We start from the raw sequence: 23,768 nt of genomic DNA on the forward strand, positions 1-23,768 counted from the left end.
TAGGCCATTCGTGTTTACATCATCTCCTATCTAATCCCCCAGTTGCCCTTTTTCCAGTGCTAAGCAGAGGGGAAGGACACCTCCCTCAACCTACCGGCAATGCTCAGCCTGCTGCCTAACGCAGCTCAGGATACCCTCAGCCACCCGTGCTGCGATGGCACATTGGTTCCTCACGCTCAACTTGGTGTCCACCAGGATGTCCAGGTACTTTTTTTACAAATGCTAAATGGCTTCAATTTTTCTCATTACTTCATCAATTTTTCTAACACTTTATTTGCTTTATAGACAACTACAGAGAATTGAGCTGAAATTTCCTTGAGTTTATCTGCTCCTGCCCTTGAATTCAGCTCCTAGTGTTAACAGCTCACAGCCCAACAGTGAAGCTGGAGTGCTCCTCTGCTGAATGTTTCTTAAACAACTACACATCACTAGTGTTATATTGCTGTCAGGGTGCCTTACTAAATACAGTAAAACATAACTAAGTTTTCTGTGAAGGACCAGCTTGACTTTCCCCAAGGAACTACTGATGTTAATGTCTTTACCAGCTGTGTTCCTGGAAAGCAGGATGTCAAAAGTGGCAACAAAAGCAGCAAAAAAATAAAACCTTGTATTCAGTAGTCAGTCTTTTAATTAAGAAATCAGTCACAAGAGGTACAAAACACAGTTTGTGAGGAACCCTGTTCTACAACAGCGCTTTCTGGTACAAATCATTTATGGCATTAAGTTATACCTGCCTGTGGGCTGGGGCTCGCAAAATCTTTTTGCAGAGTCTGCCTGTTTATAGACCACAGCACCGTACACCAAATCTGGCATGTATGCCACCATAAAGTCATGATTAAATCAGGCATTGATGCCAACTGGATCTGTTGAGACACTCGGAATTCACTTTAATCAGAGCCCATATTTATGTATTAAAGCCCATCTCTAAATTCCTCTGTTGTAGAATAACACCGTTTCTTCTGTAGATGACACAATTTCTGGTTCAAGGTCTGCTCGCTTTATCTGAAATGTATAGAAAAACACAATCAACACCACCATATCCTGGTAACCACCAGTTCCATCCTCATTACTGCACTGAACTTTCCACAAGTTGAAATTATTCAGCAACAAGAGTATAAGGGATTGGAGTTTTTTTGGCTTGGAGTTCATGGGATTTTTTTTGTTTCCTCTAACATTTTCAAACATAAGGGAAGAAATGTGTTTTATTTAAAGTTAAGAGGTGCTCCCAAGATCTAAACAGAGCATTAGTGGTGGTGTTTCTGTTCCTTATATTTGGGTGACTCACCCAGGAGAACTTCTATCGAGAGCTGAGCGATTGGCAAGCTCAAAAGGGGGGAAAAAACCAGACAAATTTGCAGAACATAATTTCTCAACAGTCTCCTCATTTATGTTCAGTTTACCCTTGTTGCCACAAGAAATTAAGATGCCTGAATTTTTAGGCTAATAAGAGAAGCCACTGAAAATTCTGTGAGCCCCATCTGTGATTTTCTGAGAATATTCAGCGGCCTCCTCCCACCCCAGTTTAGATGCACTGGCCATTTCAATCCTGCTGGGTTTTGTTAGCTGGCCTTAAGGCCACCGGCCGCAGGTACAGAATGACTATTTAATAAAACAACGATCCTAAACCAATTTCTTTCAAAGGACTTACCTCACCACACTGTGGGAACATACTAAGTGACGCTGGTAGCATCCCTGCTAGTACTGACGTAATGAGAAGTATTCTCATCGAAGCCAAAGCACGTGGAGTTTTGGCAAAGTTCGCTCTGTCCAAGACATTGAAAAGTATGTCAGTTTGGGTTTGAAAAATAATCTGACAGCGAGACAAAGAGCATTCATTAGCAGTTAAAACAGTAAAAAAGCAATAGCCTAGGCTTATGAATCCTAAAGGTGTTTCCTAATTTCCTATGTTTTTACTCCTAACTTCATGTTCTTTCCCGTTGCTTTGAACTTAACTGAAGCATTTTGCAGGTCCAAAATGAGAATACCAGATTAACAAAATTACCAGCAAGTTCAAAATGGCAAAAGAGAAGGTACATTAGTGTTTTGAAGTGTCCCAGTCCCTGGACTAAGATTTTTCATGTACTACCCTCTTTCCTTTCAGATTTAGTTCCCCTTGGCAATCACACTGCATTGTGTGAAAATGTATTACTCGATACATTTTTAAATATTTATCTTATGTCTTCATTTATGTCTTCTGGTAACAGCAGACCCTTAAGCCAACAAATGCAATAGGAAATTGATTTAGGCAATGTCAAGTTACCTCTATATTATATTTATATAACATAGAGGATTCCTACAAGAAGCTCAGGGCAGGCTAAAAATTCTCTGATAGAGCATACAATGAATTCTTCTTATGATACGGAGCTTTTAAATGTTGCAAAACCAAGAAAATGTTTTTGTAGTATATGGAAGGCTATTTGGAAGTTGGGGTCCCGTTTTAATTGAAGAAATGCCCACAGCTATAGACAACCTCCTCCAATCATCAAAACACAGATGCTGACATAACCAGGTTCACTGCTTTATCTAAAGGAATCCCACTACCTGAACAGAAACCTCACAGATGATCATCTCTCCAAGGCAATTAATAATCGCAAAAGCAAGAAAAAAAATGGCAAGCAGTAACAGCCAGACCAAATATTAGAATAGCCACTGACCAGGCACCTGCAGCTGCTTTGCAGTCCCCCTTACCTTTCCACAAAGTGCATAAGGACAGCTGGCAGGAAGAATGCTGTCCCAAACAAGACTCCTCTTGACAACGCTGTTTCTTTAACGGCCTTCAGGGAGGGACAAGAAAAAAAGTCATTAAAGCAGTGCTCCACACAGCTTCAAATACTCCCCATTTCTGTGAGCACTTTTTTGCCTAATATTCTGGAGTTTCAAGCAACAGGGAAGTGAAGAAGAAGATCATTCATTGGAGGATTTCTTTCTTAAGTGGAAACTAAACTCCTATACATGGCAAATACTCCATATGTGACTAAGAAATTCCTTAAAAGGGGAGGTGATACTAACAGTGCCAGATCAAGTGTTCCTACCCCACAATAATTATTTTGCTAAGACTTGCTTTTCTTTAGGTTGTACTGAACTCTTTCCAACTGGACATACCTTCTGGGCATCCTGTGTAAAACTTAAAGTTCTCTGTGCAGCTGTTCACAGATCTTTACGCTCATCTAACTGTTTCCTCCCCTCTAGACAGCAGCACAGAAAGGCAGGGTCACTGACAGCACATCAAGTGTGACTCCTTGCTGTAGTTCCTGTGGGTGTTGCTCTACCTTGGATGTTGATGAGTAGGGCAGGGAGCAAATACAGAGCAGCCTGGTCAGCTACTGGTCAACGATAAAATCCACCAGCACACTGCAGACCAGGACATTACCCTTCGGGAGGCACAGCCTTTAAATGATATTCCCGCTAGGGAAGGTGCATGTGCTATTTACAAGCGAGGGCTTTTCCTCTGATGTGTACCATCGGAAGAAGAAACTCTAGGAGCCTCGCCTCCTTCTGGAGTGACACAGGAAAGCAGAGAAGCCTGTACTAGTGTTCTTCTTGTGGTTTATCTCCAGCACTTGGTGCATTGGGCTGGGGAAGTTGCCAGCCGTTGGATACACGACAGGTGCCAACCCGGTTCCAGAAACTAGTCCAAGCCCTCCCAAAGATTCAGCACCTTGTGTGGGATTCCTCAGTTCAGTACAGCAAACTGCACCTGCTCTGAGCAAAATGTTTAACTCTAAGCAGGGAATGAAAGGCAAGTCGAGAGAGGCCTCCCCCCATTGCCTACCTTCGTACCAGCCTTTTTTGACACTCCTATAACCTTGCCATTTCTGTCCATCACTTCAATTCCATTCTCAAATTCTGGGCTTCTCACTGCTACCACAGTAAAGGCACTCATCAAGCCTGCAGAGTTAAAGAGGATTTTGCTTTAAAAGATCCAACGAGACTACCTTGATAACAACATTCATAATTATGTGCATTTTACATTTCCAGTTCAACAGTTCACAAATTAATAGCCTGGCAGCTTAAAGAAGGGACTGCTCCATAAAAATCTACCTGGAATCTTAATTCTTGTTTTGGAAGCTTAAAGATTTTAAAGCACCACTCCCCACAGCTGCTTTATCATTATTAACACTCAGATCTTTCAATCACTTCCAGCCAGCACAAGCCATGACTTCTATCTTCTGAAGAGAAAAGGGAGGGAGATGTGTTGTGAGTAGGTTTTGTACTGGTCAGTGCAAAATCCAGCACAGGAACGACACTGAAGGAAACAGGTTTGGGGTAAAGGTTGCATGCCCGTCTTGGCCCTCACATCAGCTGCATAATGTACAGTTTCTTCTTACTCACCAAAAAGAGGAACAGGTAGAAGTTTCTTGACAACTAGTTGTGTTAACGGGCTCTTCAATGTGTATCGGTTCATGAAGATAAAAGGAAGAGCCTAAGACATTGGGAGGAAACAAGCACCTTATATTAAAAGAAATGTGCAACATTTCCGAATGTGCAAGAGTCTAGGAAGATAAATCCACAACTTAGTATTTAGATACCATCTATAAAAGTAAACAAATTACTTAACGTTTCAACAAAACAGACGTGCTCTTTAGCTATTAAAGGTTTTTGTAATCATTTTTTTATATAAGCGCACAAAATATTACGGAAAAAAAAAAGTATTAAATGTTATTATGTAGAGGGCAGTAGCAGTATGGATACAAAGACAGAAAAAGGAGAACAATTACCTCTGACTAATATTTCTTGGACATCCATGCAACTGCCTTGTGACGTCCCTACCTCCAACCAGGACACTTGGCACACTCGTGTACATCCTCCTACCTCTGCAGTTTCAGGTCAGTTCCATATTCCCATAATACACTTGAGGGAAGTTTAATTCCTCTACCAGGACAGCACCAACCTAGCTCCTCAGCTGCCTAGTGCTCCTGAAAGGCCAATTAACCCGCATCCAGTGCGGTATTGTCATTCCTGTGCTGCTTCTACAGCCTGAGCTACCTATATCCAGCATGGCTTCTGGCAGATTTCACCAGCTGCTCAGAGCAGGACAGGTATCTTCCACAGCACTACACAGAGTAGCAACAACAGCAACCCAGTGAGTTTCTGTGTTTGTACAATGTTTGTTTCCTCTCCCCACCCATTTTCTAAGCTTGCAGAAAAATACAGAAAAGGACGTAAGAGAAGCAACAGAGGAAGCCAAGCAAGGTATTGGCTGATGGATATTCAGAAGAAATTCCTTACTCTGAGGATGGTGAGGCACTGAACAGGCTGCCCCATCCCTGGAGGTGTTCAAGGCCAGGCTGGATGGGGCTTTGGGCAGCCTGGGCTGGTGGGAGGTGTCCCTGCCATGGCAGGGGTAGGAACGGGGTGGGCTTTGAGGTCCCTTCCGACCCAAACCATTCTGTGATTCTTTGATCAAGAAAACTCTTGTTCTCAATAGTTCTATGGGAAGACATCAGAGTTGAGCATTTAGAGCACAGTCCTGAAGGATGCGTGGCAGTGTGATTCTCTCAGGGCCTACCCCTCCTCAGGAGAACTTATCAGGAAAGCAACCAGTGAGCAAATACATACACCTAGAAGCGCTGCGTAGGAAACAGCTCCCAGGCTGAAGAAGAGTTGCTTTTGTTGAAGTGAATTATCCTAAGGACAGAAGAAACATTGCTACATAAGGACACTTGTAAAACACTTGTAAGTCATGTTCAAAGTGGTCTTGCACAATTAAGATGATGCCGAAAATAAAAATCAACACGTACCTCATCCTTTGTGGTACCGTTTCCATTCAGCACAGTGAATGCTGTGGTGTATGTGTGAAATGCGAACTGCAGAAAGAAGAGAGTATAAGCAAAATCAAATCTGGGATTGAGACAAGAAGATTTGTAAAAGTAGAAAGAAAAAAAAATTACCTGACAAAGGAAAACTTGTTTTGCCTGCACCTGAAGTGATGAAGCGATAACCTAAGAGGAAAACCCCACAACAAAATTAATTTGATGAATCTAGGAGGTTTTGAAGAGCAGTGGTTAACTAGAAGATGAAGTTACTGTGTTACTATCTGCAGCAGTGTCAGGTAGGCTCCAGTAAGGGCTCCCTTCACTCAGCACCAGAAGCCATTTGCCCTGATTCTAGGCTAACAAGCTTTTTTGACACAGATGTGACATATTCACTTCATCTATCCAATATAAAACACAGAAGCACAGTGATTAAAACACCGTGCAAGGTTATTCGAACAAGATGCTTTCTTACCCAAAATAAAAACCTATTTGTGCCTGTGAAGCTTATGTAGAATAACATAACTCGGATAGTAAACTTGTAATCAAAGAAGTGAACAAGTAAGGGTCTGATAGTTTTCACCAGTATAAACACTTGGTCTAACTGAGCTTAAGATTTCAGCAATTACTTCCCAACTCCTCCAGTTCAGACAGTGAATAAGAACTTCAGTTATAAATGACAGCCTTTCTTGAGGCCTGACCTACTGAGCTGTAGGCATGAAGCACTCTCAAAGGACAATGCCAATCAAGATAAGGCTGCTATCAAATAAGAAACGGGAGAATGTTCAAAGCCTCAGAGGAGGGCCACTCATTCTTTTAATACTAGTAGATGAACTATCTCTATTATTAACGCCAGTGCTGAATCTAACCACATCTGTGAAGGAGTATTAAGCAGAATACTCCTTATTCAGAAACCTGACCTACATGCATAAACAATCTGTTTGAATACTGCTGAAGGAAGGCCACCAACAGCTTTGAACTTCCAATGAGATTCCTTAAAGGCTTGATTTCTAGAAGGCTGCTCAGCACTTCCCATAAAACTGACATTTTGAGAAAGCTTGTGCTGAAAATACAACTGAGAAGCCTAAAATTGTCTATTCTATTCCTCTGGCCCCTGGCTTTGGAAAAATGTAAGCCATGTGGTACACTGGTATTTCTCCTGGTTACTCACCAGTGGAAGAGTTAGCGGCAGGAAGGCTGAAGAGAAAGAAAAACTTTATTTCAGTAACAATAAGTGCTGTGAATCTAGATTGAAGGTTGTGAGCAGAAAGTTTCCCTAACTTCCCCCCTTCTAGTATCAGCTGTAAATAAAACACTAGTCCACAAAAAAAAAAGAAAAAAGAAAAAAAAAGAAAAAACAAAAAACAACCACCCCACCTTTGCCAGACTTCTATTCTAACCTTTGTCTCCCATTTGTCATTCAAGAAGCCAAAGTATCTGGTCTCAGCTTCTGTGCAAAAGAACCTCTCAAGTGCTACACTCAAAAAAGCTACATGCAAATTGTATGACTCTATGCAGAAAGTTATTGGCTACAAAGGCTGCCACGTCTGTGAGTGGTTATACAAGGATATGAGTAAATGGCGTATATATGCTTATATTTGATTAATTGATTATATTTGATATCGAATGTGCTGCCTCATCTCCCTAAACATCACCCCAAGCAGATTCTATCTGGCACTACAGCAAGTAAATTCTTAGAGTAACCACTTGCATCAAGCGAAAACTTAGCATACTTTAGACCCTTTTACATGTGAAACAATTTGTGAACTAATTCTACAGTGCCAAAAGAACAGAGACTGGTCAAACTATTTTGAACTATCTGAGCAGATGAAGTGTGGGGAAAAAAAACTCTTCAAGAGGACTGCAGGAATAAATAAATCTTCAACAAATAAGAGAGTGCAACTAACAGGAGTAATTGTCTACTTGCTTTCCATATGTAAAGGAAATGTCATATCACAGAGGCTATTTACTGTATGTCACTCCCCTTTGATGCTTCAGTCAATGGTTGTCTTAAGGGAACTTACCTGGAGGTCTGAAGAAAACAGGAAGTATCTTGCCTGTATCAGGATGTATACTAGACTTAAAAGAAAAAAAAAAAAGAAAAAAAAGGTTAGACTACCCTTGCCATACTTAAATAAGGGAGGAAAAAAAAAAAAAAGGAAAAAAAAAAGAGATTTCTAAATCTTTTGGAAACTTGGAAACTTACCAGGCTTAGCAGGAAGGCTTGTTTTGTCTAAAAAAAAAAAAAAATAATAATGAAAAATAGGTTAGCAATCAAGTTTCAAAAGAGCCTGAATAAAATCTTGTTTCTAATTTATTCCATCATTTTCCTAATAATTTACTTTTACACAGAGTGACATGTGGTCACATCCCTTTTGTTATTTTTTCCTTAAAATTTCTCCCCACATACTTTGTTGAATATATTCTTTTTCAATATATTCAACTCTTGTTGAATATATTTACTCACATCCCACATGCTAATAGCACCAAGCACACACTATGGCAGAATAGAAAGTAAATTCTTAAAAGTCAAGCTAATTGGCATTTTAAAACAGAAAACAATTCTTAAATATGGCAAAAAGCCTAAATACTTCTTGTTAAGACTTTGGCTTTTGTAGAAAATCAGAAGATTTTCTCCTTTCAGACTTTGACACATAAGGTACTAAATGCCACAGGGGTACAGCTGAGTCCACACTGAATCTAAAGAAAAACTCCTCCTAATGCAGCAAGGGTTCAGCTCTACCTTCCAGCAATTCTGTGAGTAGGTTTCCCACCCAAGTACTGCTACTGTTCATTTTATGAGATGTGAAACCAAATCAACCTGCATTCAGTATGATGATGCAACATCAAATATTCAGAACAAGCTCAGTAAGCATTTTCCATATTCCTACCTGTATCATCCCAGATGCGGACAGGCAGGCTTAGAGCAATGATTCCTGGGGTGATCTGAGTGTCTTTTAAACTTAGCAATACAATATTCAGCCTAGCATTCCTCAGGATGTTTATACTGAACTTTGACATTAGTCATCCAAAGAAATTCCTACCAGAGTCATAGCTAGAAAAATCTCTGCAGTAAAGAGTTTTGTTTGTGTTACCCCTTGCAACTGAATCTCAGTATTCTGTCTGCTAGATCTTACACTAATATCAACTACTTCAGCCATGAAAAGAAAATCTATTTTGTATAAACCATGCTCCAAAATACCTGATTATTCTGTATGGGCACACTTAGAGTCTTTTCACGGCTTTCAATTAGTACCCTGGTTCTTCTTATTTCATCCTGTATTTAAGGAAAAAAAAAAAAAAAAAAACACAAAACACACAGAAAAAATAATTCAGATGTCCATGGTCCAAAGTGCGATGTGCCAGTTATTAGACACTAACTGCACAGCTGTAACGTCAAGCTAATGCACCCATCCCTCACCAGAGCAATGAAAGCCAGAACGCACCTACACACAAAACCAATTCACAATCACAGAAACGTTTATATACATTTACGCATATGAAAAACCTCAGTGAAATCAAGAGTGTATTTAGAATTGTCTATGTCTGCTGGCAAATTCGAAGATTTGAATGGCTTACACCAAATGAAGCATCTGATAAGACGAAGCACCATGGGGATGGGGGTGCAGACCAGCCTGCAGCAGACCTGCCTTCTCCAAAGCTGCTGCAGCCCCACATCACAGCTCCTGCAGCAGCAGGAGGAATTTAAGTGTCCCTCCAGGAGGAATTTAAGTGTCCCCCCAGGACCAAGTTAAGACCAGCACACCCAGCTCTGCCCTTCAGTGCTCTTCTCTTTGGAGGCTCCCTGGCTCTTAATTGGGTTAATTCAAGCTTGGACGCTGCAGACAGACTCTAAACAGGATCACTGAAACGTCGGTGTCCAGGAACGCCTGGGTTTTACCTCTACACACGACCAAGTCACACAGACGGGTGGCTTCCCCCCCTCACCCGCGCAGCCCAGCCGGGCACTCACCGAGGACGCGAAGAGCAGCAGCGGGTCTAAGACGTCAGCCCAGAGCTGAAACCTCTGGAAAAAAGACTGAAGAAAACAGGGTTCAGGGTCACGGCCACACAACCCCCCCGCCTTCCCCCCCGCGCCTCACCGGGCCCTGTGCCCTCCACAGCTGCAGGTTGGTGTCCATGGCGCCGCCGCACCGGAAAGCGCCGCCGGGGCCGGTCCGGCTGAGGCACGATCCGGGTGGGACCCGCACCGCAACCGGGGGGCCGGGGCTGGCTGTGGTGGGGGGCTGCCGTGGGCTGTGGGGTCGTGAGAGGTGTGGGGTCGCGGCTAGGGGGGGCAGGCAGCACGGGCAGGGCGCCATCGGGTTGTTTTCTGTCAGGGGTGTTCCTTCTGGGGGAGCGTGGGAGCACGCAGGAGGCTTGAGGCTCCCCTGAGCGTGCTGAATGACGAGGAAATGAAGAAAGGTAATGGATGAGGGAGATACAAAGGGTAAAAAAATAAATATAATTTTAACATGATGTGTCCCAGCTCCCCCTGGGGTTTCAAGTACACAGTGTGTATCACAAGCACTAACACGTTGCTCAGTGTTACCAAGCCCCACAGAGAACTTCACATGCAGCAGGTCCAGGAGGTCAGCCTCATTGAAAACTGCACGGCTGCGTGTGGATTTATACCAAACTGAACTAAAATGCTGGTACCGAAAGGTATCTGCGAGTACCAAAACCTAAAATGCTGCCTTTCCTTCTGCAGCACCAGGCATCATGCAATGCCAGGCAAGTTTTTTCATCCCATCACGTATATTGCAACATCGATGTCTATTAGGAAGGTAATTCAGTAAATAGCCACCTTTGCCATCATGGTTCCCTTATGCTGACCTCTCCCCTGACTCCCTAGGGAAGAAGATGAAAAATACAAACCCATTCAGCGTTGTTTCAGTTTATCCAGCCTGCCAGCAGCTCTGTCACTTCCCTCACAACACCCACCATGGACCATTGTGTCTGTGGGCTGCTCACACAGAGGCAGCAGCAGCTGGCCACTGCTTGTTGGGAACAAAGGTACAAAAATTTCCAATGCAATGCAACTTACACAACTTCTACAGAACAGGGAGACAAGAATCTTTGAGGGAAAAGTGGAAGGAAAGGAATGCAACACATCTGCTGCCAGTCAATCTTAAGATTTATTGATGATGCCACAGCTGGAGATACGATACATTGTTTTCAAGCAGTACAACAATTGACCTTTAAGTTTTCCTGGAGGCAGGGTCAAGCAATTAAACACGGCTTTAAATGAAGCAAGACTGTCATTAAGCTCCAGTAAGTATTGGGGTTTAAGTTTTTAACCATCTCCCCATTCAAATTAAAGTTCTTGATGCTTGTTAACGCTCCTGTGTAGCTGCACTGTACCTTTGACCATTGGCAGGATTTAAATGGCACATATTTACATTCATTTCAAGTGATAGTGCATTTGTACATAAAAACTTTAATTTTTGCATGTTACATTCATCTCTTCCCCTGAAAAATACCATTTAAAATAACCCCTGCATCAAAACTCTGTTTTCTGCCTTGTCCACAAGTGTTTTCAAGCTTCTGGTACAGAAATACATTTTTTTTCACAAGAAAAGGTAACTGGGGAGCTTTCTGGTCCAAAGCTAGTTAAGGAAAGAGGAGAAAGAGAGGGGGGTTAGGGGTAGAAATCACCACAACCACAGGCACACTGTGGAATGCAACCGTATTTCTTCTACTTGTCACATTCAGGAACATTGCTGGTTACAAAATTTGTAAAACTTAAACTGCAAAAGGGGAGAAAATCTTTAGTTTTTACCCTTCTTTTTAAAAGAGGACAAAGGAGTCTGTAAATATTTCAGCGTTTATTTTTTTTAACATGAGAAAATGAGAACTTATTTTTTCTACAATCACAGCTGCTCTCTTCATTACCCTATGCTGAAGACATTGAGTTTTGTCTGCATATTTGAGTGTTTATTTATGAACTTTTTCAAAATATTCTTTAGAAGCTTCTGGGCTGGGCTTGATCTGTCAAGAAAAAAAAAAAAAAGTAGTTGTTATATGCTATAACTGAGATACCAAAATAACGGACCTGACATTTTATCCAAGAGAAGGCATGCACAGCTTATTAAAACACTAGGTTATTTCTGTTTCTGCACTTGGTTGAAAGTTCCTACTTGTAAATTAAGTACATAACACATTTTTCCTGATAAATATCAAGCAGGGCACTAAGTAAGCAAAAAATCCAAAGGCAACCTGTAGAAACTACAAGTCAAAAAGTTTAAATACAAACTGTGTCTTCTAGAAGAAAGTCAGGTTCTTTCTTCACAGAAATCACACGTTTAGTATCATACAAATAGACTGAATTGGTCCAACCAATAAAAGGTTTAGAAAACAGCATCAGATTCAGTCAAGTACCTCACGTTAGAGTGGTTCTCAGCCCTTCGGACATGCAAAGCCATGCCAGTGCCTATATTTAGAACAGTGATATTTAGCAGACGCTTACTGTAGGGGAATCTGGAGTCCAGTTTGCTGGGCAAACCTCTCCGTGTGTCTCCACATACTGGAATGCTTTCACCAAGCGAAGCGTCTCTTCCACACTACGGCCGACAGGGAGATCATTGATACTTAGATGCTTGATGACCCCATTTGGATCAATGATGAAGAGACCTCTGTAATTTTAAGAAAGACCTCTGTAAATTTAAAAAGCAAGAATTTGGGGAATGCAAACCATATTCCAAGACCAAACATAAGAAAGCGATGAACCATTTCAGCAAGGTCGTTATTCTTAGCTGCACACATTAGAGTGAGGAGCAGCACTACCCCATTTGATATACTGCTTGTTAGTGCAGTGATCAAAAGCTAAGAGCTAGTGAACTGCTCCGGTATTCTGCAATTATGGAGCGTGCACAAAGACTATTAAATCATGACAGCGAGATATATAACAAAGGTAGAACTTCTAATTCCATCTGTATTTCAAAGGTGATAGCTGGCGTCCCTCCCATGTCTTTTTGATAAAGCCAAGGGTACTGAAAGAAGAGTTGCTTATGCATTAAACTACTAAGTTAATTTCTGTTATATATAAGCTATTGTGGAAACCAAAGTCCCAATCTCACCCTACTAATTAATTTAATTTGTTAACAAACAGATGTCTGAAATTCTTTCCGAGCAAAGACACTGCTGTGTTTAGGTAGGAAAAAAAAATGCCACAGATTAGGGCAACCTATAATTTGTTCTTTACTGTTAATCAGCACTGAATCAGAATTTGAAGCAGCCTTCTGTAGACTTTTGCCACTCTCCTTGGAAGAAAACCAAATAAATACTTCCCCCCCACACCCCTCCATGGCATAGAAAAGCCTTTCTCTGACAAATATACATAGCTAGAGGTCTCTGAACACTAAGAGTACAAGCTTACTTTGGGAACGATAGCCAGCATAAACCTTTTAATCCAAAGTGAGCAGGAATCAGAGGTCTCTAGTACACCTACTCAATCCCATTTATAAGGGACCACTATTTGCTTTTAGTATCTCCATGGTGGAAAAAAAAAAACAAACATCAATTTTTCAAATCTGGGTAACTACAGAATTAACTGTAGTGGCCTCTAGCTTTAGGAGCTTCTCACACGTAAGTTAAGGCAGTCTCTTCCCACTTCAGATGAGAAGAGGGGAAAAAAGAAGGGGTGAATCCAGCAGAAGGTCCAGAGGACTAAGTGCTTGTGGCATTCATTTTGATCCCTGTACAGTTTCCCTTGGAGGAAGAGACAGTGTATCTCATTTTGTTTTAAACTGGGTTGCGTCTTAACAGAGTTTTCAGCAATCATGTATTACCTTAGAGCTATGCCAGGTCCTTCCAGCAACACACCATAATCACGGGAGATTTGTTTTGTGAGGTCTGACAGAACTGGAATATTCATTTTGCCCAAACCGCCACTCTAGAAAAAAAAGAGTAAGATCAGTAAGATTCCATTTTGTTAGCAAATGCTTTTTAGGGCTCTCCTTCTTGAGGCTGTACTCAGTGCTCCTGAAGGTATGCTAACAACAAACACCATTTTCTCCATGAAAGGATCTGTATGGGGAGTGGCTTTAGCTTTTTTTTTGTTGATGTCTTTCTTTAAAAAGCACTCTTTTTTTTTTTTTCAGAACATGAAAACCTGCTTAGCATTTTAGAATTGCATATTTTGATGGTAAGAGGTACCTGTGAAAACAGTGAAATTTTCAGATTTATTTCCCTTGTACCCTACGCCAAAGCTTTGAACACAAAAAATTCTACCGCATATCTAAATATTAAAAATCAAACAAGAAGGGCATGGTAGGGAAGAAAAAGAAACCTGTAGACTACAAACAGACAAAACACAAAGTTTCAGTCAGCCATGCTCCGTGTCAGTTAGGCTGCTCTCTGTATGCAGTGCAGGTACTTTCTCCCCAAAACCAATTTAAATACTATTTGGAGAGTCAACCAAGATTGCTTTGAGTTTTGCAACATGCTGGAACAGCATGAGAGATAAGCTCTCTATCCTTGAAACAGGACTGGCGTTTGTTAGCTTTTCTATTCCTGGCATCACCAGTGAATCATTGTGCAATCTCAGTCACTTAGACCCTGATCTTGCAAATGCTTGCCTGCAACGGAGCTCTCACACGCAGAGCTTTAAAGGCAGATGCTGGAGAAACCAAGGCCTTAAGTCCTCTGGGTGTCAGTTTCCCCTCTGCACCGTTAGGGAATTCTTTCCACCCTGCAGAATGCTTCGCTCTGTGTGCATGACTGGCATATGCTTAACAACTTTCACATAAAGCAATGAAGTCCATAATCACATTTTAGAGCTTTAGCAAAGCATGCAGAAGATTAAATACTCTTGATTGGTTCAGCTAAACCATATGAAATTGAGCAAATTCTTCTCCCTTCCACATTACCAAGGAAAAGCCATGCATCTGGAGGCAGCCCAGTCCAATCATGCTGGGCACCCCTGTGGACTGCTGTCCCCATGACCACATAGGCAGTAACTGATCACACGGGAGCTTCAGCACCCTCCTGTGTCAGATCTGATTGTCTACAACTAACCAAGCTAGCGAGATGGTTTGTGAGGTCAAAAGTATTTCCACACAAGTGAAAGGGGCTCCCTTCCAGTAAAAGCCCATCATCTCTATCATTTTGATTCTCTGAAGAAAGTTAAAGACCTCCATTTGTACTTCAGAAGCGGAACCATTTCAGTGAACGAGTTAAATCTTACAAATGCTCCATTAAGCTGCTTGGTCTGTTTCCATTCTGAAGTCACCACTGTCAGGTATTGGTTAACAATAACAACTAAACCAGCTGCTATTAATTTTCTGTGACATCACACACAAACCATCAGCTGTAACAAGCAGCTAAGGACTGTGACATATACACTTAACATTCATCTTTCAAGATAAATGTATAAGATACAATATAACCCGCAGAACTACCAAGAGAACAAAGGAAAGAATGAAAATAAACTACAAATTATTAAGGAAGAGATCGACAAAACAAAGGCTGAGGTCAGAACTGAGTTACATCAAACACAGAAGTTACTTAACATCACCTAAGGCAGTCTATTTATTGAAGTCAATGTTTGCATAATTGTTTACTCAACTCTTTTTCTCAGGGGCTCTTATGAAAACAACATCAAAAGCTGCAAACAGCTGCCCAATTCATACCTTTCGTGGCGTATTTATCCAGGCCAGATGACAAAAATGAGAGTCCACAGAAACTGCCACCACTTCGCAGTTCACATCACGGAATTCATTTGCTTTATTGCTGAAAGCCACAATTTCTGTAGGGCATACAAATGTGCTGGATGGGAACAGAAAAAGAGCTATAATGATTCAGCAAACTTTTGACGGCTTTCAAGAAAAGGCCCTTGCATATCTGTTTCTAGGCACCAATGCAGCAGCATGTTTTATTTAGCTTGGAAAATTTGACCACACTTTCTGCTTAGCTTCATTGAGACTCAAGCAACTGCAGGGGACACCTAGCTGGTGTTTTCAGCTTCCAGTTTTCAACTACCAGTTCTAGGCAGAGATATTTATGGTTGGAAGAGAAAGCACTGCATGTTAAACCCTCCCCAGGTGCCCACATGCACCAGAGTTCGGCAGAACAGCCGGGATGCTCTGTCCAGGACGATTCACCTCTTCAGGATGGACACAGCCTCTTCCACCCACCTCTCGCTCAAGCACTGTAGTCCCACTGCTCAGGAGGGCAGTCTGTGACCCCAAGCCACATGTAAATGCTCTCACCCCTGGGATTTGACACCACCAAGGCCCTGACTACCCCCTGCTGCTTGAAGATGCTCTCCGACCACCAGGTCTGTTGTTTTAGCAGGTGATGCCCATTTGCCCCCAAGCCTTATCAATCACACAAAAAACAGACAGATTTGCTTTGCAAAACTAGCCCGGGTACGGTAGAAACAAACACTGCAGACAGCAAAGATCTGCAGCACTTCTGATGACCTTCAGCAACGCTCCTTCAGTCACAAGCTCCGTCACAAGCGACAGGGGAGCACCCAGAGGCTTATTTTACCCCCCGGCACTCACAAATCCAGCGGGTAGAAGAAGAGAACGAGGTATTTCCCCTTGAAGTCATCCAGGCTCAGCTCCTTGAACTCGCCGTGGACCACAGCCGTGCCTTTAAAAAACGGGGCGTGCTGCGTAACCGCTGGAGCCAGCCGGGAGGCGCCTGAGGGGACAGAAAACCACGGAGGCTGCTCGCAGCCGGGCCGAGCCGAGCCGAGCCGAGCCGGGCACAGCCGGGCCACCGTGCCCGAGGGGCAGCTCGGGGGTCCCGCGGGGCGCCCTACGCTTACCCAGGCTGAGCTGGCGGCGGGCGAGGAGCTGGGGCCGGCCCGGCAGCCTCCTCCCGGCGGCGGGGACCTGTGAGGGGACACACGGGGGGTGAGAGGCGGCGGGGAGGCAGCGCGGGCAGGGGGGGAGCCGGGCGGCCGCGCACTCACCGCGCTCCGCAGGAGCCTCCCCAGCGCGGCGGCCATCTTGTGCGCGGCGGCGGGCAGGGAAGGGGCCGGGGAAGGAGGGACCGGGGAAGGAGGGCACGGGAAGGAGGGACACGGGCGGTGCCAGCCCCGGGGCGGGAGGAGGTGTCCCCGTGCTGGCTGCGCGGCCCGGGGGGCGTTGGGCTGGGGTAAGGGTGGGCAGAGCGCGGGGAAGGGCAAGGAGCGCGGTGTCCGTTCTCGTCGCCAGCCTCTGAGGGGCTGAGGTGGGTCTGGCCCCGGGACCAGGCTCTGCGGTGCAGAGCGAAGCGTGGCTCAAGATAAAGCACTTCAACAATAAAGTTTTCTGTCTGCTCTTTGTTGAACTCGTGGTTGGATTGTAGTTGTTTAGTCATAAAATCCCGACACCGGCCAAGGTGGAAGGAGCGCAGGAATGGTGGGTGTGCTGTGGGAGGGAGCGCGCCTGTTGCTGGCAGACCTCTCTGCTTCCCTGAAGGTGGGAACTTCGGCCAGCCTGCTGCTTTAATGCTCGTATTTATAAATATTCACAGCCTTTTATGAAGGGGAGATCCCATCCTGTGAGCTAGGAAGAGATCTGGCTCCACCAGCGGTACTAGATCTGCCATCAGCAGCTGGGGCCAAGGCCAAAGGCAACCGAGGCAATGCCAATGGTCTGAAAGCTCAGCAGGTGCTGCATCTGTGGCTCTGAACACATTAGCAAACTTATTCCTGGTACTGATCCAGCTGGTACGGTCCAGTTACCTCCATAAGTCAACTTTCTGAGCATTCAGAAGAGGAAGGTTGAGCACAACTTGATTGTTAGGACTGGATGTTAACCAATATTATCTCCCTAATGTGCCTAGGAACTGTTTGGGGCAGTGTTAGTTGGTGTCATCCAAAAGCACACCGGGCACCTTTCTGAACATTAAACGTTACAGACACACCAGTTTCAGTTCCTCGAGCCTTTCTGTGGCACTTCTGAATTTATTAATACAGCTGATGCCAAAAATGGGTGGAAATGTGGCTCTGGTAATCTCGAAAACTCTGCCCAGCAGAGCAACCAGAATGTTATCTACTGATCCATGCACAGAGATACTGGGCAGCTGTCTGGGCTTGTGGTGAAGATGGAGGTGCCCAAAAGGAGATGATGAAGATGGAGGAGTTCTGCACAAGGGTGTAGAGGATGAACTGTTCCTTCCTATAGCCATGGTGAGAAAAGGGGGAAGGAAAACGTGGACAATTAGGGATGTGGATATCTCAGTACAAGGTCCACCAGCATGATAGTCTAACTGCTTCCTGCATCCAGTAATTTCCTTGAATTCAAGCATACATCACTATTGCTTTTGATGTTGCAGCTGTTCTCTTCAGGCTTAACACCTTCTAACAAAGCCCTGAGAGTGCATTAGAGAATGTGTGCATAAGTATGAACAAGTGGTCACTAAAACAGCATATTCTGAGTTAAGGAACCTCACACATTCCTTTCTTCTCTTTAGTACTTCACTAAGGGAAACCTGAATATGTTTGAGAGGGAAGTTCAGTTTTGGCTCTTGTTGATGACCTAGTGCTGCTTGAAGGTACGAGCCGGACAGGGACTCCGTCAGGAAGGTGGCTGCACAAGCGGAGCCAGCTGGCTGAGCTACTCAGCTTATTTGCATGTCTGTTACCTAAAAGTTTGAGGCAGTCTTGCTTTAAAAACCCTCAAAGCCTGAAAGTGGAAGTGAGTAAATTATTTCCATGTCAGAAAATACATCAGATGCTCTGCGGGTGGGCCGTGCTGTAGCCTGCAGCCCTGGGAGCCCCCAGGAAGAGCAGCAGATGGAGAGGGCAGGAGCAATTGTTGAGAGCTGTGTCTGCAGTACAGCCTAGGGAGATTTTAGTGCCACTGCTGAGACACCGTGAGGGCTGCCAGCAGAAAAATGACCAATGGAGCTGAGCAAGGGTCACCTGCAGGGCAATGACTGGCGAAGAGTGGCCAAGAAACATCAGCCAGAACCTGGGCTGACTCCTCGAGCAGCCGTGCAGATTGGCACGTCTGTGTTCACGTCTGCTGGAATGGCACATCCCTCTGCATCAACAGACCAACTCGCCCAGCAGCAGCTCCCCTGAGGCTGGGCAGCAAATTGAGTTAGGGATACGGTCGGGCCATAGCAGTTCCTTTCCCTCAGCTGTGGGAGCTGCATTGTAGCAGCCAAAAAAAAAAAAAAAAAAAAAGGCTATTGCTAGGATTTCCTGAGGATGGTTGTCTCACCCGCAGATGATTATTCACAATTTCTCAGTCGATATTTTTTAAAATGGTGTCCTTCCCCTCTCCCTGGAAAGTTATATTTGTTTAAAACTCTTTGTTTAAACACTTGGCTTGCAGGTGGGGAAATATTGCTCATGCTTTGTTATGAAGGCAGCATAATTCAGTTTCCCAGACTTCTGGGCAAGAACTTGAACTACTGCCATTTAGCACAGGGGCTTATTTTCCATTTTGCTTTTTACTGGGCATCCCTAGGATTTGAAGGTGGACTTTTTCTCTGCCAAAGCGCACCTGGCAAAAGAGTTCTTCCTTTTCCTCAGCAGCACTTCTGGCGCACACCGGAGCAGCTGCTAAGCCTGGTTCTTGTGGCCATCTGAAGCTGCAAAAGGATTTACCAAGCGGTACCACATGCACATCTTTCTCAGTAGCTTGTTGATTTTCTGCTTTGCTGTGTCACTGTACATTCTGAAATCAGGATACACGGTGTTGCTGAGACTATGTGATGGAAAACAAACAAACAAAAAAGATCAGGGAAACCACAGGCCCTAATCTTGCATCTCATCCTGCAGTGGCAGACTGCTGGTTCATACTGGTGCAGTGAGAGATCAGCAGTGCATGATGGTGTTTGGAATATTGGAATCTTCAAACCCAATTCAAAGGCATCTGAAGTTTGTGAAAGACTTCCTGGGGGTTTCAGGAAGCTTTAACAGAGAATTTTGTGTCATTACAAGGTGCTGAGCAGTGTCTAAAGCACTTGAATGGATAATGGGAGAGGTAAATTTAATTTTTGGTTATGACACTTATCTGCCTGCTCTCACTTAGTGCCTTTTTCCCTATCTGTGAATAATTAAATTTGCCTTTCTGGTAAAACAAACAAGCAAACAAACAAAAAGCTTTGAGATCTGTTGATTAAAATATTACTAGATACTACTTGTATATTGCTACCATTGTTGTTTTGTGAGGTTAGTTTTTAAAGAGCTGTTTGAAAGACCATCATTAATGCAACAAAATGTTAGTGGAAGGGTAGCTTCCCTCTGAACCTGATGAATGGGGTAAGAAAATCCTAAAACAGATCTCCTGCTGTTGTGGGCCACTGAATGTCAGATTCTGTGCTGCTGATTTGATGCTTGTTTAAAAAATAAAATCTGCTCTTTTAGAAGATTATTTTATTCCATATGCTTAATGCTGTAAGAATCATTTGTCCTCTACTTTGAGGAAATACCTAACTGCAGGAAAAGGTTTGGAAATGGAGAGAAGCTACAGGGGCATGAACATTTTCATCTAAAGCAAAGGAAAAAGTTAGGTTTCGAGAACACGATGCATCACCCCGTGGCTGTTGGTAGATGGCAGCCTCTGTCCTTACGCACAGGGCTCCGCGCAGGGTTGCAGCTGCCTGCAGCTGCCTCCTCGTGGGCCTGCTTGTTCCCACCTGCTGATACAGCATCTCAGCGGGAGGTGACAAAACGTACCCCTCTGTAGGGTAACTTTCAGGAGCAATTCCAAATGCGGCCCCGTTCCGAGGTGGTCACGAATAAACTTTAGAGCATTAATTATGTGCTGTAACATGGATGTAGGCGATAGCTCCCGTCAGGGCATGTTTCCAACTGATAAGAACGAGGCAAAACCCTTTCAGGCATCTGGCTCACCTGGGATCTTATCCTGACCTTTCAAGCAGGCTGTGCTGCGGCCGAGCGTTTGCTCTGTGGGGGCAGGATAAAGCTGGGTGTGCTGTGCTCTGCTTCTGGCCGGAGCTGCAGGAGCCCACCCTGCCGATGACTCATCTGTCAGAGCCGCTCGCAATCCATCGCCCGCCGCTCTGCTGCCTTCCTCTTCGCGTTGCGCTGATGCATTTGGGTCTCGCACGGTGCTGGCATTTCATTTACAAACCTCTCTTCTCCCATAAAGGGAAGATGGCTGCCAGCCCGGCTTCACCCTCGTGTTCGCCACTCAAAAAGTGCTTTTGTGAGCCACTCTCGAATGGCTTCAAATGAAAGATGTTTTATTTAAGAGCAGGATAACCAAACACATTAAGCACCATAGAAAACACATCTTTCAGTTTAACCGTGGGTTGTTTTTTTGTAACCTTTACTTTCTTACCTGCCACGCTGCCTTTGTGTCCATGCTCGTGCATTTCAGCACCAGCGTTTGCACCAGTGGGCAGCATAAGATAAACAGTAGAAGAGACTCAAGGATTTCCTGACAATGAACAGTTTCTTTTCCCCTCGCTCGCAGAGAACCTGACTGCTCCGTCACATTGGGTGTGGATGTGGCCTAAAATTAAAGACCTGGGTTGTTGTAAGAGAAAATTGGTAAAGATAAATGTATCTCTAATATTTTGTTGTTGTTGTAGGAGAAAATTGATATATATAAATGTACCTTTTCCTAACGATTTTTATTGTTTTTGTGACCCAGGTGTTCCAGGTGGCACAACAATGAGGACTCCCACAGCCATAAGAAAGTCATAAGGCAGGGCTCCAGATGCTCTCGTGGCTTCTGCAGAGACCAACACACAGACTTCGGGTCAAGTAGGTCTGCACAGGGGCAATTGATCTGGCAGTCCCTAGGGAACCACGTCCATGAAAGGGGCCATCCATCAGAGCCCCGTGCTGAAGCAGAGCTCTGTCATGTAGCAGTGCTACATTCAGGCTTTAGTCTGGAATAGGAAAGGGAGACGCAGTGAGGATGGGTTGTCCTGATTTGTTTTTCAAAGCAGGCATTGTGAGAGTGAGCACAACTCCTTATTCTAGGGCACCAAACTGACTCAGATGTATTGGAAACAAGTTTTATTTTCTCAATTGCTATAAGAATCATTAGGAAAACCCACTCCATTGTTCTTACTGATAAAAATGAAGTCAGAATTGCTGCCCTCCATGTAGATGTGTAACTCAGACAAATGTTTTTGCAGAATCTCACACCCAGTAGCAGAGCTCAGCTTTCCACTCCCTGCGCTCAGCCACATTTGTTACTCCACTGCTCCTCGCCCACCTCAATGCAAAGTCATCCAGCGTGGTGTAAATAACCACCCAGACAGCAGCACGACATCCATTCAGTTGCTGTTCCTGTTTCTGGAGGGACTGGGTAAGTGTGCCTTTGGGTGCCAGGAACACCAAGTACTTCGGAGCTGGGTCTTTTATGAACGCTGAGTAGCTCAGTGGGATTTACCAAATACCATGCAGATCTTTTGTAACTCTTCTGATAATTCTGCTAGTTACTCTTTCAGGAACTAGATAAACGATCTAGTTCTGTTCCACAGGGCAATGCTGCAGATGACTGTGTGCGCATGGCACTTAAGTACAGAGATGTAGATACTGGATGCAAGAGGAGCAGTAGAGCCCTCAGATGCACATACTGCTTTCCAGAAGCTTAGCTACCCAAACTTAGGATCTGCAAGTGCCTCTCTCCTTTTGATCTCTTTAGATGTGAGCATCATCCCTCGCACAGAAGTGCTCAAACAACACGCAGGGCAGCCACTCCTCAGGAGCCTCATCTCTGTGCTAAGGCTCTGGTTTCCAGGAAGCAATTTTTCCCTCAAGAATTATTTAATCAGGGAAAAATCTTCCGGTACTTACAGGCACAACCGCTGTTATATGGAACTTGGCATTACAAAGAAAGTAACCACAGCACGGCATGGCTACCGGAGCCTGAACGTTTCCTGAGGTGACAGGAGGGAGGATGGGGAAGATTATGCACAGCAGTGGCACCTGCTGCAACAATAGCTTCCCAAGTTCCAACCTCTGGCATTTGCTAAGGTACAGGAGGCATTTATTATAGCCACATGATCCTAATGTCCGAGATGTTATTCATTAAGCGCATTTATCATTTATTTCCTGCGTTCAGGAAATGCATCCAGTAGCAGTCTGCTGCTGCAGGTCACTTCTGCCTGGCTGTAGAGAGAAATACGATCGCTGCAATCAGAACGAGAGAGAAAGGGCAGCGCCTCTGTTCCACTTACAAGAAGCTGCATGTTAATTTGATTTGATTTGCTTCGCATGGATTTAATCAATGCGATGCTGATGGGGGAGAGTGTTGGTGAGAGCAATGGGTCGGTTTTATCCCTTTCTTCTCCCGACCCGCCGAACGTGCTATCGATCCCCCCGCTGCCGGCAACACCAGCATCCCTCCCTCGGACGCACGCAGCAGGCAGCGGGGAATTTAGGGCTCAGCCTGAACTCCCCACGAGCCTAGCTCCTTCTCAGGACGAAATACCAAAAGAAAAAAACCGTAACAAACCACCCCCAAACCCCCAAAAAAACCCAGGCCACCGCGGCGGAGCTGCTGGGTCCCCAAGCCCCGCAGCCGCTTGGTGGCGCCCGGCACCAGGACAGCGCCACCGGGGCCACCCCCGCGGTGCCCCCCGCAGCTCCCCGGCCCCGGGGGTTGCCCCGGGCGGCGTGTCCTTCTGTCCCTCGGTCCGTCCCTGCCCCGAGATCCCCCGGCCCCACCGAACCGGCTGCGGGGCTGGCGCCTGCGCGAGGCTGCGGGGCCGCTCCCGGTGCCCCACCCCCGGGAGGAGGAGGAGGAGGAGGAGGAGGAGGAGGAGGAGGAGGAGGGAGGCAGGAGCGCCCCAGCCCTCAGCCCGCCGGGGAGGATGGAGTAGCGGAGAGAGAGAGGGGAGCGCCGGGGGAGCTCGGCGGGAGGGAGGGAGGAAGGAAGGAAGGATCATGCCCGGGGGGACGAGGCGCTAGGGGCAGGAGCTGGTGGTGGGCGCCCGCAGGCTCCGCACCTCGGCGCCGTCCTGCTGCAGTGCCGCCGACCTGCGCTGCCCGAGCTCGTCAATGGAGCTGGAAAACATCGTTGCCAACACCGTCTTGCTGAAAGCCAGGGAAGGTGAGAGAGCGCCGGGGGAAGGGGGGGG

The 23,768-nt window shown here is 45.0% G+C and overlaps 3 protein-coding genes across 4 annotated transcripts in view; 1 reads left to right on the top strand and 2 right to left on the bottom strand.

Annotated features, from left to right (window-relative positions):
* Positions 1-604: 604 nt before the first annotated feature.
* SFXN4 (sideroflexin 4) lies at positions 605-9,942 on the bottom strand. The gene is made up of 14 exons (XM_035329342.1): positions 9,857-9,942; positions 9,727-9,792; positions 8,956-9,030; positions 7,960-7,986; positions 7,778-7,832; positions 6,925-6,950; positions 5,892-5,942; positions 5,742-5,807; positions 5,560-5,628; positions 4,333-4,423; positions 3,773-3,888; positions 2,689-2,774; positions 1,649-1,763; positions 605-1,002 (listed from the first exon to the last, which is right to left on the bottom strand). Exons 1-14 carry the CDS (start codon positions 9,893-9,895, stop codon positions 925-927), a joined length of 960 nt encoding a protein of 319 aa, XP_035185233.1. The 5' UTR covers positions 9,896-9,942; the 3' UTR covers positions 605-924.
* Positions 9,943-10,872: 930 nt separating this feature from the next.
* On the bottom strand, positions 10,873-17,439 carry PRDX3 (peroxiredoxin 3). Its single transcript, XM_035330112.1, has 8 exons — positions 17,434-17,439; positions 16,678-16,962; positions 16,531-16,597; positions 16,262-16,403; positions 15,386-15,521; positions 13,544-13,647; positions 12,223-12,388; positions 10,873-11,744 (listed from the first exon to the last, which is right to left on the bottom strand). The coding sequence occupies exons 1-8, from the start codon at positions 17,437-17,439 to the stop codon at positions 11,691-11,693; spliced, it is 960 nt and encodes a 319-aa protein (XP_035186003.1). The 3' UTR covers positions 10,873-11,690.
* A 6,007-nt stretch (positions 17,440-23,446) lies between these two features.
* Positions 23,447-23,768, top strand: part of GRK5 (G protein-coupled receptor kinase 5) — a 165,393-nt gene continuing 165,071 nt past the window's right edge. Inside the window, exon 1 of one of the 2 annotated variants that reach the window (XM_035329334.1) lies at positions 23,447-23,740. In XM_035329334.1, the coding sequence (XP_035185225.1) occupies positions 23,689-23,740 (52 nt within the window). In that variant the 5' untranslated portion in view covers positions 23,447-23,688. The remainder of the gene's footprint in view (positions 23,741-23,768) is intronic. The other variant, XM_035329335.1, reaches the window with a different exon arrangement.

This window comes from Oxyura jamaicensis, chromosome 6, assembly GCF_011077185.1.
Source record: "Oxyura jamaicensis isolate SHBP4307 breed ruddy duck chromosome 6, BPBGC_Ojam_1.0, whole genome shotgun sequence".
In the NCBI taxonomy this organism is placed as follows: domain Eukaryota; kingdom Metazoa; phylum Chordata; class Aves; order Anseriformes; family Anatidae; genus Oxyura; species Oxyura jamaicensis.